The 13140-nt window shown below is 40.2% G+C and overlaps 1 protein-coding gene across 2 annotated transcripts in view; it reads right to left on the bottom strand.

The window, feature by feature from the left end:
- Window positions 1-516: 516 nt before the first annotated feature.
- The window catches only part of EBF2 (EBF transcription factor 2), a 210109-nt gene continuing 197485 nt past the window's right edge, over window positions 517-13140 (bottom strand). For both annotated transcript variants that reach the window (XM_049866361.1, XM_049866362.1), the window contains 2 exons: window positions 6730-6897; window positions 517-883 (listed from right to left, as the gene is read on the bottom strand). In XM_049866361.1, coding sequence (XP_049722318.1) covers window positions 852-883; window positions 6730-6897 — 200 coding nt within the window. In that variant the 3' untranslated portion in view covers window positions 517-851. The remainder of the gene's footprint in view (window positions 884-6729; window positions 6898-13140) is intronic.

The following is a 13140-nucleotide window of genomic DNA, read 5'->3' as shown; positions in this document are numbered from 1 at the left end:
ATTGGGTTGTTCTGCAGGACTCTAGATTAAGTTCTTGCCCATGAGTCAATAAAATAATGGAAAAAGAAGGGAATTTAGAATGGGGGATATGAGTCTAGTAAATAACTGCAGTAATAATCACACACCTTTTTAACTTGTTACTACGTTTGCATCATTTTCATTTTACATTAGGAAGAGAAATTCCCCTCTCTTCCAAAAAAGGTCTTAATTTCTACCTCTACTTACAATAAGTTACACATTTATTTATTTAAATAATTGTAAAACATTTTAAAATTTTTCCCTTTTTTTTTTTTTTTTAAAGAGATTAAACTATAAGCAAACACACACAACGACATCTCATCATTCAATTCAGGTTTTGTTTTAAGAAAGTCTTCCATGCTGGTACCCTGTTTTGTTCAAATTTTTTTTTTCTGCATAAACTAAATTGGTATCTGAAAGGCTTCATAGAAAATAGAAACTTTCAACTTTTTTTTCCTACAAAGAAAAACAAATAGTATCCAAAATATTAAGCATGAATTGTTTGCCAATTTTTTTTCTTAAATATTTTACAAACATAGGAAGGTGGTTTTCATAATGTTCATAACAAAGAATGGCATTTCTGCTCTTAGCACACTGACCATGTCAACGACATCTTTTGTCCTTGTCCACAAGAAGGTCAGTTTGTGTAGTCACCATCACAGCTACGGGAGAAAGGTGAGACCAAGTAAGATGCAGGCTCCTTGCATACGCAAATCTGTTCGTCATGTTCATTTGGAGGCACAGCTCTCCCAAAGAGCTCATAGTGCTTTACTCAGTATTGGTCCATCAGAATAAGTAGTTTTGTGCTATAAGAAAGCAGTTCTTCCTCTTCTTTACATCGGTGGTACGACAAGGCCGGTCATGGCTGCAAGGAAAGAGTGGCACAGGAATGAGAGTTGAAGATGGTTCGCATTCAAGCAGATAACACAGAGAGAGGGGCAAGGGATGAAAATGACAGCTGATACAATCCAGGGAGATGGAGCCCTCAGTTGACATTCAAACCAATTTTCCCCAGGTTTTTTTTTTTGGTCCAGCAGGCAGCCTATTAGAGGCACTGAAGCCTTATTTAATCACTGAAATCCAAAGCTTGTTGGCAGAGTTTTGCATGGGAAATCAAGAGTTGTTTTGTTTTGTTTTATATTAACAAGTTGTTATAAGTGTGATCGTAGATGTAAACTAAATTGTAACTGATGTGTGATATATTTTTTTATTATTAGACTAAAACACCTTCCAAATTCTATCGTTCCAAATCAGTTAGGAGAGGAAAGAAAACTTCAGCTGCTGAGCCTGTTCAGTTACTAGGCACCATTTACAGCAAATCACACTCTGTATCTATCCTAGGGTTCTATCCAGGCTAGCCTAAATCGATTAGCTGTTTGTTTTAAGTGACTCATCTTCCTTTGGTGCTCACTGCTATTATGCCATGTTCATTCACTAATGAATGCTGTTCCCTCATTTGGGAGTCATCCCAATCCCCACTCCTCATTCCCCATCCTGGTACAGCGTCCAGTGCACCCTCAGCTACTCAGAAGGATGTGGACAATGCTTATTCCACAGGGAGACTCCCTGGGCATTGCCGACTGAGGAGATCTTGAGACAATCAGCTCTAATTTCCCAAACTCAGTGTAAGTGTGAGGGGACAGGGGAGGCAGGTGGAGATCAAGTAACACCTTTTTTTTTTTTTTTTTTCCTTAAAGGAAAGCTGAAAATATTTGCCGGAGTCTTCAGGAGTGAGGAAAGGACTGTATTCCACCTGTGACAATGTGGAATCACAGCCAAGGCTTCCGCCGACACCAGCACAACATGGGAAAATCACACAGCATAACGCAGTCCTCTGGCCACGGCTGTCAGATGATGAACTAAGAGAATTTCCATGTTCTTGGAAATTGTCAGCATATTTTCCTTGAATCAAAAGTTCAAACCCTATCTGGAATTAGATACTTTGAGTTGTATTGTCCACATCTCATCTAGGGGCTTATTAAACATCGTAGAAGCATTTTGCTGAGTGCTAGTTACAAGCCAATGGCCCCAAGTCCCCCTACTCCCCACAGCCGTGTCTCTCTCATCCCTCTGCCCCTTTTCCCCACTCCAGCTAGTCCTCTCGGGCTGAATTGTCAGCTGTCTATTTCCCTGCCCACACAGCCTTTATTGAATGTTTGTGAGATCTGGATTAAGGTCTTACACAGCTAGCAAAGCCTTAATTATTTTTGCCTGTATTACTATATATTGAATCGATGTAACTTTTCAATAAAGGTGGTTCAATTCTGGACACTCCCTGATGACTTGGAGATATAGCAACCCTGGTAATTATCCCAGAGTGTAGGAGTTTTTTTTTTTTTTTTTCCTGGAGGGAACTGGAAAAGGAATCTGGCACACAGTGTACAATATTATCTTGACAATCAACACTCATCACTGTAAATGCCTGCTAAATGAGGCACATACAAGGTGGGACAATGAATGCTGTGGGTCTGAATCTCTGGCAGTAGAATTCTATATGGCCTTTTTTACTTTAACTTGTCTGTTACATTTAAAAGTCCTTGCTATTGTTGTAATTGTTAGGTACCACTGAATCAATTCTGACTCATAGCAGCCCCATGGGATAGAGTAGAACCGCCCCATAGGGTTTCCTAGGGTGCAGTCTTTATGGGAACAGATCACTAGGCCTTTCTCCTGCAGAGTTCCTGGGAATGTTCGAACCGCCAGCCTTTCTGTTAGCAGCCAAGCACTTAACCGTTGCATCACCAGGGCTCCTTTTAAAACTCCTTAGGCCCTTCCTTTTTCTGTGTCTTCAGAGAGTTACTTAAAGAGCTTATTGAAAGGGCACAGCTGCTCAAAGAGCAAGATCCACCACATGCTGGAAGAACAACACATTTCCCATGTTTTTATTCTTCCTAGCCGTACATCAAGCACTGGGTGGGCTGGATTTCTGCTGGGTGGTGACCCTGACTTGTTGCTTGTAGAAACCACAGTCAACACACAGAAAGTAGAAATGAATTGGAGAAAAAGTAAGCATTTTCATGGGGGAGGGCTGCTTAATTACACTTCGGTTCCTGTTTACCTTTGGCATTTCATGGAAAAGCAATAGTGTCCCTTTGGTCCAAGGAGAAAGTAGGTATGGGCCCTGGGTGAAGAGAGGAATTGCATTGTTATTGTCCTGGGACGGGTGGTGGGCTGTAGGTAAGTGCACAGGTTCTGGCATAAAAGTCTAGGTTCAAGTCATCATGGCTTTTTTTTTTCAGTTAAGCTACTTAACTGAGAATGGTAATGATGGAATGACCTTCTGCTTAGGGTCACGTGTGAGGCCCTAATGAGACAATTCATGTAAAGTACTCTGCTCAGTAGTTTCACACGTAGTGCTCAGTAACTGTTTGCACAAGGTAAGGGAACTTTGTTGCTCATGCCCCGTGCAGATGAACAAGGCCGTCTCGCCTTACAATAATTCTAGAGAAGAGCCTCTCCATCAGTGTGATCACCAAAGGATCTCAGCTCACATATTCAGTCTCTAACTGTCTGTCTCTGAAGAGATAAGCTTCCTGCTTAGCAGCCCTGCATTCCTGGATTCCTGTAGTGACTGTGGATACTACACTAAATGTCAGCTGGGTTTTCTCCTTGTCTGTCTTATGAGGCAGCTAAAATGTTCAGCACTGAGCTTCCATTCACCTGGTTCCAGCTGCCCAAAACAGGGGTCTAAGAACAGAAGGCAAAGCTTGTGAAAAAATCCTTTGTCAACCCCAGCCTCCTCTCTACCAGACTGTATGAAATACTGTGCTATTTCACATTAATCCTTTACCTTTCTTAATTCTTCCCACAGTTAATTCACAGCATCCCCTGGAAGTAGCTGTCATTTTTCCTATTTAACAGACTAGGAATCAAAGCTCTGAGATGACAATGACTTGCTCAAGTTCACACGGCCTGGGAGGAGCCAAGCTAAAAGTGCAGCACACATCTGGTGAGCTCAAGTCTAGTGATCTTCCAACGGTTAATACTCACTGAGGTTCTCCTCAGGATTCTCCTTTATTTCTCCACACATTGCTCTATACTTACATAGTTATTTGCAATTTTTTTAGGCAATAACCCCAACTTGACATGTTCTTCTTTTTTTAAGGCTCAGATAATCAGGAAATGAAGTTCCCCATCATTTGGAAAGAACTGTAGGATCCAAAAGAGGTTTGGAGCTTCACAGTGATTCCATAGAAATGAAGCTAGAGCCTAGAGTTTGTGCCTGTGCGTAACCAGCTGGTTCATTACTCCTGCAGACCCAATCAAGGCTGTGCAGCTCAGTCTCTAGTGGTGACCAGAGGCTCGCATAAGAACCCTGCAGAAGGTCTTCTGACTATATCTGCTGCTTCTTCCACCACAGGGAAACCTCACCAAGACCATACAAGGCTATTTTCTAGCTCTTTGGGCTGACACAACTTGATGGCAGTGACACACAAGGACCCTGGGCAGGCACCAAGAGGAAGGGTGTGGTCAGAGTCCACGGGAGCCAGTGGGATACTGTGTCCTGGCATCTGTGCAGGCCCACAGGAGGCAGACCGCATGGGTGAGGCTTCTGGGGCAATACAGACTGAGGAGAATTGAGACAATTAGCTCTAGTTTCCCAAACTCTGTGTACATATGTGAAAGGGGGTGAAGGAGAGGTGGCGGGTAGAGATCAAATAACGCTTTTTTTTTTTTCCTTAAAATAAAGCTGAAAATATTTGCAAAAGTTGCCAGGAATGAGGAAAGGGCCACATCCTTCCTGTATTTCTCCCGTAACAAAGTGTAGGAGGCCTGCTCTTCTCCATGGGCTTTCTTGTGCCTCTCACTCTGCATTTCCTTATGAGATCAGTTTAGTCCCCACTCAGTTTAAGGTGCATGAATAAAGACATGCATTTTTTCATGCAGGAGGGCTGCTAACTACACTCCAGTTACTCTTTAGCTTTGACATTTCATCAAAAAGGTAGAAAGTAGATATGGGCCCAGGGTGAAGAGAAGAATTGCACTGTTATTGTCCTGGGAGGGATGGTGGGCTGTGCGTATGTACACGGGCTCTGGAGTCAAAGTTTAGGTTCAAGTTGTTGTGGGGAACCATCATCACTGAAATGGTGTGGGAAAGGGAAAGATGCAGCTACTAATTAGCAGTTAATTTCATTTCCCACCCTGTTGATGAAGCCTTCATGGAAAAAGTTCTGGGCACATACCCTAACAATGGGAAGGAAACCAAGGTCTTTGATGAGAGACAGGGCAGATGGAGACACTTAGCTACAGGCTGAGCCTGTTTCTCTATAGATCAGACATCTGAAATGAAAATCGGAAAGAAAAAAGTCCCATCAAATACACAGATGTTTCCAACTACCCACACTTTGGGTGGCATGTATACCCAGATTGCTCTGTTGAGTTAGACGTAAAAGAATTCCAGTAATTTTGCTCCTCTGAGTGCTGGGTTTTCAGTTCTGGTTTTGAGAGTATCTCTGTCTAGTCACCTGACTTTGAGAAGACACCACCCTCTCAAATTGTAGGATGGGACAGGAACCACACAGGGCTCTGCTCAGCCACAACTGGTGAATGAACCCACTAAAGTTTCTGAAAAGAATTAGAAAACCCATATGCTACCATAAAGCCTCTAGGTTGATGCCATCCCAGGGGCAGCACAGTTCATCTGAGCTTCCTCATCAAGCTCTGTAGACCTCAGAGGCTTTGATCCACAAGGGGTTAACTAAAACTCTACCGTTTTTGGTTTTATCCAACACTGCTTGTCGTGAATGTTTTCATGTTAAGGTGTGTGGGAGAGCCTAAAATAATCTGGGCCGTCAGTAAGCCATAGTGCTCAGCAGTTTCCAATTTGTTCTTTGCCATCAGCTGCCTCCCATCCACAACGAGATGATTAGATTCTCATGTACTCATCACATTTGTGTTACGTCATGTCATATTACATTGTAGGACACTGCTCAAAAATGAGTTTGACGGGTGATATTAATTTTTGTTCCTGAAAACAGTATGTCTTCTTTCTTTCCTACCACTCCCCCCGTTGAACAGGCACCTGCTATCAATTTCACTAGCATAAACCAGAATTCCCAGAGCTTGCTGGGTACTCCTGATCACCCTGTTGTTTTGTGCCACTGGAAGGTGTATGCACTGCAGATGGCAAGCAGGTTAGGGACGCAGAAATCACCACATGCCATCAGATATGGTGATCCAGATACCTTCTGGAAAAAAGTGGAATGGCCTTGTGGAAAGCACAGTGCTGAGAGGTCCAGGAACTCCTGGACTACATGTATGGATCTACCAGTTAATTCAATGACCTTGAGGAGTTTGCTGGCTTTCTGACCCTCCCCCATCTTACTTTTAGATGGAATACTAGCCCATTTTTGTTGTATAAGCTGTTGGTACCCCATGATGAAAACATCAAAGTATTTCTTTGTAGGTAGATGGCTAAAACCAGTTACAGACAAGTCGATTCTGACTCATGGCAACCCCATGTGTGTCAGAGTAGAACTGTACTCCACAGGGTTTTCAGTGGCATAGATGGCCAGACCTTTCTTCTGAGGTACCTCCGTATGGGCTCAAACCACTAACCTTTCAGGTATCAGCTGAGCATATTAACCATGTGTACCACCCAGGGACTCCAGGTAGATGGCTAGAGATATATAATGGTGGGATTTTTATTCTTACTTTGCTAGTACTATGGCTCATGTATCTGCTCACTCCCAAGGTGGTACCTTTGCCTACCTCTGAATCCATTTCCATTGCCACTGGAGCAGGCTGGCGAAGGGGAGCCCTGGGGCCTGATGACAGGAGCAAAGGCACTCTTCTGTTTGACAGCAGGAAAAACCGAAGAGGAAAACGGGAGGATGGAGGATGTGCTAGAAGATCCAACGGTGGGGCTTGATGACATAACTGGAAAGCAAATACACAAATGTCTCCTTTAGGAAGAGGGCTGTCAAAATTAAGTTCTTCTCTCAATATATACATTGTGCACACATTTAGTGAGAGATTACTAATTTCCAGGCATTATACCAAATTCCAGGGATTAAAGAGTTCAATGTGACAGAGTCCCTGCCCTGTCCAGTGGAGGAAATAGACAAGTAAAAGATAATGTTGTAATTATTCTATTAGAGGAATGTACACGATGAGAAGGAGACACAGCGCAGAGTTTTTTTCTGCCTAGTAGAGGCAGGGAAGGCATCACACAGGAGGTGATATGCTAATGGGTCTTAATTTGGGAGGAGAAGTTGGACAAGAGGAGGCAAGTGGGATCAAGGCACCTGCAAATCATCATATCTACCCAAGAGCAGAAGAGCCTAAAAAGCTCTGTCTGGGAACCATATGCTTCCCTGGGAACGCCCAGGGCTCCAGAGCTTTGAACTATGGGGTTAACATCTTCTCAGATATTGCCATCTCCATGGGCCACTTCCTCATTAAATGTAAAAATTTATTAACATTTAGTAGATTACCTCCCTTTCCCTGTACTTTCAGAGCTCCTGAGAAACAAAAGCTGTGTGTCAGATTCCTCTGATGTAATGTTTAGTGAAAAAAAAAAACAAAAACAAATATTAAAATTACTTAAAGACAGCCAAAAGCTAAGTGTTGTAATTTCCAAGAAAAATGAAGGCAACTTACACAATAAAGTACACCCACCTCTTAATGTCAGATACTCTACCAAGTTACAACAAACAAGACAATAGTTTTATCTTTTCTGTTCAGCTTGCTCAAGAAAAGGGTAAACTTGTATTTACAAGAGTAAGATTCTTAGGTATAGCACCTTATAGTATAAGGAGGTCATGTTTTAGGGACTCAATAGAGTGTAATTCCCAGACTTCTGAACTGTCCAAGTCACATGACTTGGCAAAACAATTGTCGGAGCCTAATGGCAATTTTTTTTTTTTAATGGCAAAGCCCAAGGTCCCTGGGTGACACAAACAGTTTATGCTTGACTGCCAACTCAATGGTTAACAGTTCTAACCCACTCAGTGGTACCGTGGAAGAAAAGGCCTGGCAATTTGCTTCTGTTAAGGTTACAGCCAAGAAAATCCAGTGGAGCAGTTCTACTCTGTAACACATGGGGTCGCCTTGACAAGTTGGAATTGACTCGATGGAAACTAACGACAACAATGATGACAAAGCCGATGATAAAGGCTAGGAATGCTAACTCCTGGTTTGCATCTTCAGAAGACAAGCTATCCCACAAAGTAATATGCGAAAGTGAGGACCGAGTGTGATTTATGGTCCAATGACCAAGCACAAAATGAATTGAAGGTTAAGTGTTCAGATGTCCTGTTTAAGAATTCACTCCCATATCCCCCCCCCATAAAAATATACATGGGACTATATGCTTTAGGGCATAAAGCAATCATATAGCATAACTCTAATATGATGGCTTTTACAGCTGAAATACAAACCAAAGACTTCAAAAGAAGACCTTCATCTAAAAACTGCTTTTAATTATCCAAACCCACCGCCATTGAGTCAATTCCAACTCATACAGACACTACAGGACAGAGTAGAACTGCTCCATAGGGTTTCCAAGGCTGTAAATCTTTACAAAAGCAAACTGCTGCATCTTTCTCTGTGGAGATGCTGGTGGATTCAAACCACTGATCTTTGGGTAGCCTTTATTTAAAAAAGTTATTCAGAAGGAAGCATCAGAGAACATCTCTGTCTTTCTTCAAGTAAAACAAATCAAATGAAAAAATTGCAAAGGGGGATCGAATACTGGAAGATTCACATGTAACACTTGACAGTGTAAATGAATAAGAAATTGGGGTAATTCACTATAAGATAAAGTATAGGGTTAAGCATCAAGAGGGGCTCACATTCACGGTTTCATGCAAACCCTCTATTTCTAGTCTTGGGTTTTGCATCAATGAAATAGAGATTTTAATATATGAATATACACACGCACAGACACACATATATATAAAAAAAACACATATAGGGGCCCCAATACATGGCATAAATAGAATACAAACCATAGCTAACAATGTACAAACACCAGAAGAGAAACCACATAACTGGGAGCTCCTAAAAAATAAACACTTATGCTCGTTGAAAGACTTCGCCAAAAGAGTGAGAACCTAGAGACTGGGAAAATATTTTTGGCTATGACGTATCTGACAAGGGCCTAATCTCTAAAATCTATAGGATACTTCAATACCTCAGTGACAAAAAAGACAAATAATCCAATTAAAAAACGGGCAAAGGATATGAACAGACACTTCAGCAAAGAAGACATTCAGGCAGCTAACAGATGCAGGAGGAAATGCTCACGATCATTAGCCATTAGAGAAATGCAAATCAAAACTACAATGAGATTCCATCTTGCCCTGGCATTACTGGAACTAATAAAACAAAATCAAAAAAACAGAAAATAACAAATGTGTTGGAGAGGTTGAGGGGCGACTGAAACTCTTATGCACTGCTGGTGGGAATATAAAATGGTACAACAACTATGGAAAACAATGTGGTGTCTCCTTAAAAGCTAGAAGTAGAAATACCATATGATCCAGCAATTCCACTGCTAGAGAAATAAGAGCTGTCACAAGAATAGACATATGCATACCCACGTTCACTGCAGCATAACTCACAATAGCAAAAAGATGGAAGCAATCTAAATACCCATCAACAGATGAATGGATAAACAAATTATGGTACATACACTCAATGGAATACTATGAAATGATAAACAACAATGATTAATCTGTAAAACATCTCACAACATGGATGAATCTGGAGGGCATTATGTGAGTGAAATAAATCAATCAGAAAAGGACAAATATTGTATAAGACCACTATTATAAAAAAAAAACCCAAGAAAAGGTTTACACACAGAAAAAAACGATCTTTGATTCTTACAGGGATGGGGAGGTATGGGGGGGGGAATCACTAACTACAGAGTAGATAAGTGTTAACTGGTGAAAAGAAAGAAAACACAATATAGGGGAAGTCAGCACATCTGGACCAAGGCAAAGTCGTAGACACTTCCTAGATACATCCAAACAACTTGAGGGACCTAGTTGCAGGGCTGAGGGCTGGGGATCATGGTTTCGGGAGATATCTAGGTCAATTTAGCATAACACAATTCATAAAGATAATGTTCTACGTCCTACTTTGGTGAGTAGCGCCTGGGGTCTTAAAAGCTTACAAGCAGCCATCTAAAATACATCTATTTGTCCCACCGTATTTGCAGCAAAGGAGAATGAAGAAAACCAAAGACACAAGGAAAGTATTAGTCCAGGGGACTAGTGAACCACATGAACCACAGCCTCCACCAGCCTGAACCCAGAAAGACTAGACAGTACCTGGGTACCACCACCGACTGCTCTGACAGGGATCACAATAGATGGTTCCATATAGGGCAGAAGAAAACTTAGAACAAAATTCAAATTCATACACACACACACAAAAAAGACCAGACTTACTGGTCTGACAGAGAGTAGAGTAACTCCCAAAACTATGGCCCCCGGACATCCTGTTAACTCAGAACTGAAGCCACTCCTGAAGTTTACCTTTCAGCCAAAGATTAGACAGGCCTATAAAACAAACAATAACATAGGTGAGTTCAATCAAGTATACATGACCAAATGGGAAACACCTACCCAAAAGCAAAGACAAGAAGGCAGGAAGGGACGGTGAAACTGGATGAATGGACACACGGAAACTGGAGTGTAAAGGGAAATGGGGAGAGTGCCGACACATTGTGGGAATTGCAACCAATGTTACGAAAAATTTGTTTATAAATTTTTGAATAAGAAACTAATTTTTACTTTAAACTTTCACCTAAAACACATAAAATGTACATATACACTCTCCCTTTTCTCTGAGACTCAGAATTAGAGACCAAGGAAAAGCTAACACTCAGAAGGCCGCAACTCTGCCACACTACATGACCCACACAAGCACAAGATGTGTGCCTCGGTTTCTGTGTCTGTGATATCAGCACCTCCCCTCACATACCATGTTAGACACGGAGTTTTATATTGTTAATTAGGCAGGCACACACACACACATTCATTTATATTCAGTACTTGACTTACTTTTACAAATTTGTTTTATAATAATAGGCCCCATCCTAATGTGGGGCTTGCTAAATCAAATATGGCCACTTCTCAGTGGAAGAGGAATCACCCCAAGCTAAAAGAATAGCTAAAGGGTAAATAAGCAAAGAACTATAACACACTCGTGGAATGGGAAGAGTCCATTTAAAAATATTTTTTATAAAAATTTTGTGAAGATGTCAAATTATTTCCAAATTAATTTAGAACTTAATGCAACTATAATAAAAGTTCTAAAGATTTTTAAATATACCTATGTTCATATGTAAACAAACAACAAAAAGAAACAAAAAACACCATTAGAGCCAGAAAATTTTATTAAATTTTTTTTTAAAGAGGGACCATTTATCTTACCAGATAGTAAAACTTATGAAAATCTACATCAGGGAAGTCAGTGTTGTACTGGCATACTAGCACAGAAAGAGGCAGACAGAGTCTTGCAACAAAATAGAGCCCAGAAACAAAACCTGGGTATATATAAGAATTAATACATAATAAAGGTGACATTTCAAATTAGTGGGGAAATAAATGCAAGGGAACAATAGCCATTTAGAGAATAAAATAAATTTAGATCACTTCTTTGTGCTAAACACCAAAATAAATCTCAGTAGATTAAAGGGTTAATCGTAAAAACAAAATTATAAAAGTACTGGTAGAAAATTAGAAAGGTTATATAATTTATATACACTTTTCTAAATCTGATGCCAAAGCCTGCATGGAACTGCAAAAGACAGAGTTGACAACATAATGAAAAACTTCTGTAACACACACCAAAAGACAAACAATAAATTAGGAAAAATATTTGCAATGCCTATTACATACAATACTAATATCCTTCCTTAACAGCTAATATGTTCTTATAAATTAATTAGAAAAAGAAAACTACCAGTAGAAAAGCGGGCAGAGGACATGAAAAGGAAAGTCACAAAACGAGAAATGAAAATAGCGAAGAGGCCTATATAGAAACATTCAAATTTATTAGTAATAAAATGCTAATTAAAACAGAAATGAGACGTTATTTTCCACCTATCGAATTGATTAAGATTAAGAAAAAATTATCAGGGCGGGAAAGTAAATACTTGTGCTTTTCTGAGGGGAGAATGAATCTCTCTGGAGAGGCTTGAGCGAGACATATCAAAGCATTTTAAAATGTGCATATCCTTTGACCCAATAATTTAATTTCTAAAAATTAATCCAGAGGAGATAACCAGGAATATTAAAAAAAAAAAAAAAGAATAGATCTAAGGATGTTTTTATGCTCTTCTATAACAATAAAAGAGCATAAAAACATCCTTAGTTCTTTTTTTTTTTTTTTTTTTTTATAAAGGAAACCCTGGTGGTGTAATGGTTAAGTGCTACAGCTGCTAACCAAGAGGTCGGCAGTTCAAATCCCCCAGGCGCTCCTTGGAAACTATGGGGCAGTTCTGCTCTGTCCTATAGGGTCACTATGAGTCGGAATCGACTCGATGGAAGTGGTTTTTTTTTTATATATAACAATAAAAAAATTGGGGAAAAACTTAAATGATCAGCAATAGGGTAAGTTATATTAAGTCCATGCCATGAAATGCTATGCAAACATTAAAGCTAAAGGTGGAGAGGAATATTTAATGGCATGGAATGACAGGCTTCCTCAAGTAAAAAAGCAGATTACATAATAACAAGTACATCCAGATCTCACCATTATTAAACACACACAGCAACAGGCTAGAAGGGTGTGACATTGGGATATATATCCCAGCTTCTAATGCTGGTATCTGATTGACAGAATTATGGGTAGTCTTAAAATTATCTTTTATTTATCCATATTTTCAATATTCTCTACAATGGACATGTACTACTTTTAAAGCAGAAGAAACCAATAAAAGCTATTAAAATTTAAAAATAGAAAGTCTATTTTCTTTGGTAAGAAATAATACAACCCTTGTTGTTAGCTGCTGTCAAGTTGTCGAGTCGCCCGAGAATGAAACAGTGCCGGGTCCTGTGCCATCCCCATGATCAGTTGCAGATTGGACCATTGTGATCTACAGAGTTTTTGTTGGCTGATTTTCAGAAGATCACCAGGCCTTTCTCGTCTGCCTTAGCCTGGAAG

Source organism: Elephas maximus, chromosome 22, assembly GCF_024166365.1.
Source record: "Elephas maximus indicus isolate mEleMax1 chromosome 22, mEleMax1 primary haplotype, whole genome shotgun sequence".
Taxonomy (NCBI): Eukaryota; Metazoa; Chordata; class Mammalia; order Proboscidea; family Elephantidae; genus Elephas; species Elephas maximus.
Note: the sequence above shows the minus strand (reverse complement) of the source record. Positions and strands in the feature narration are given on the sequence as shown.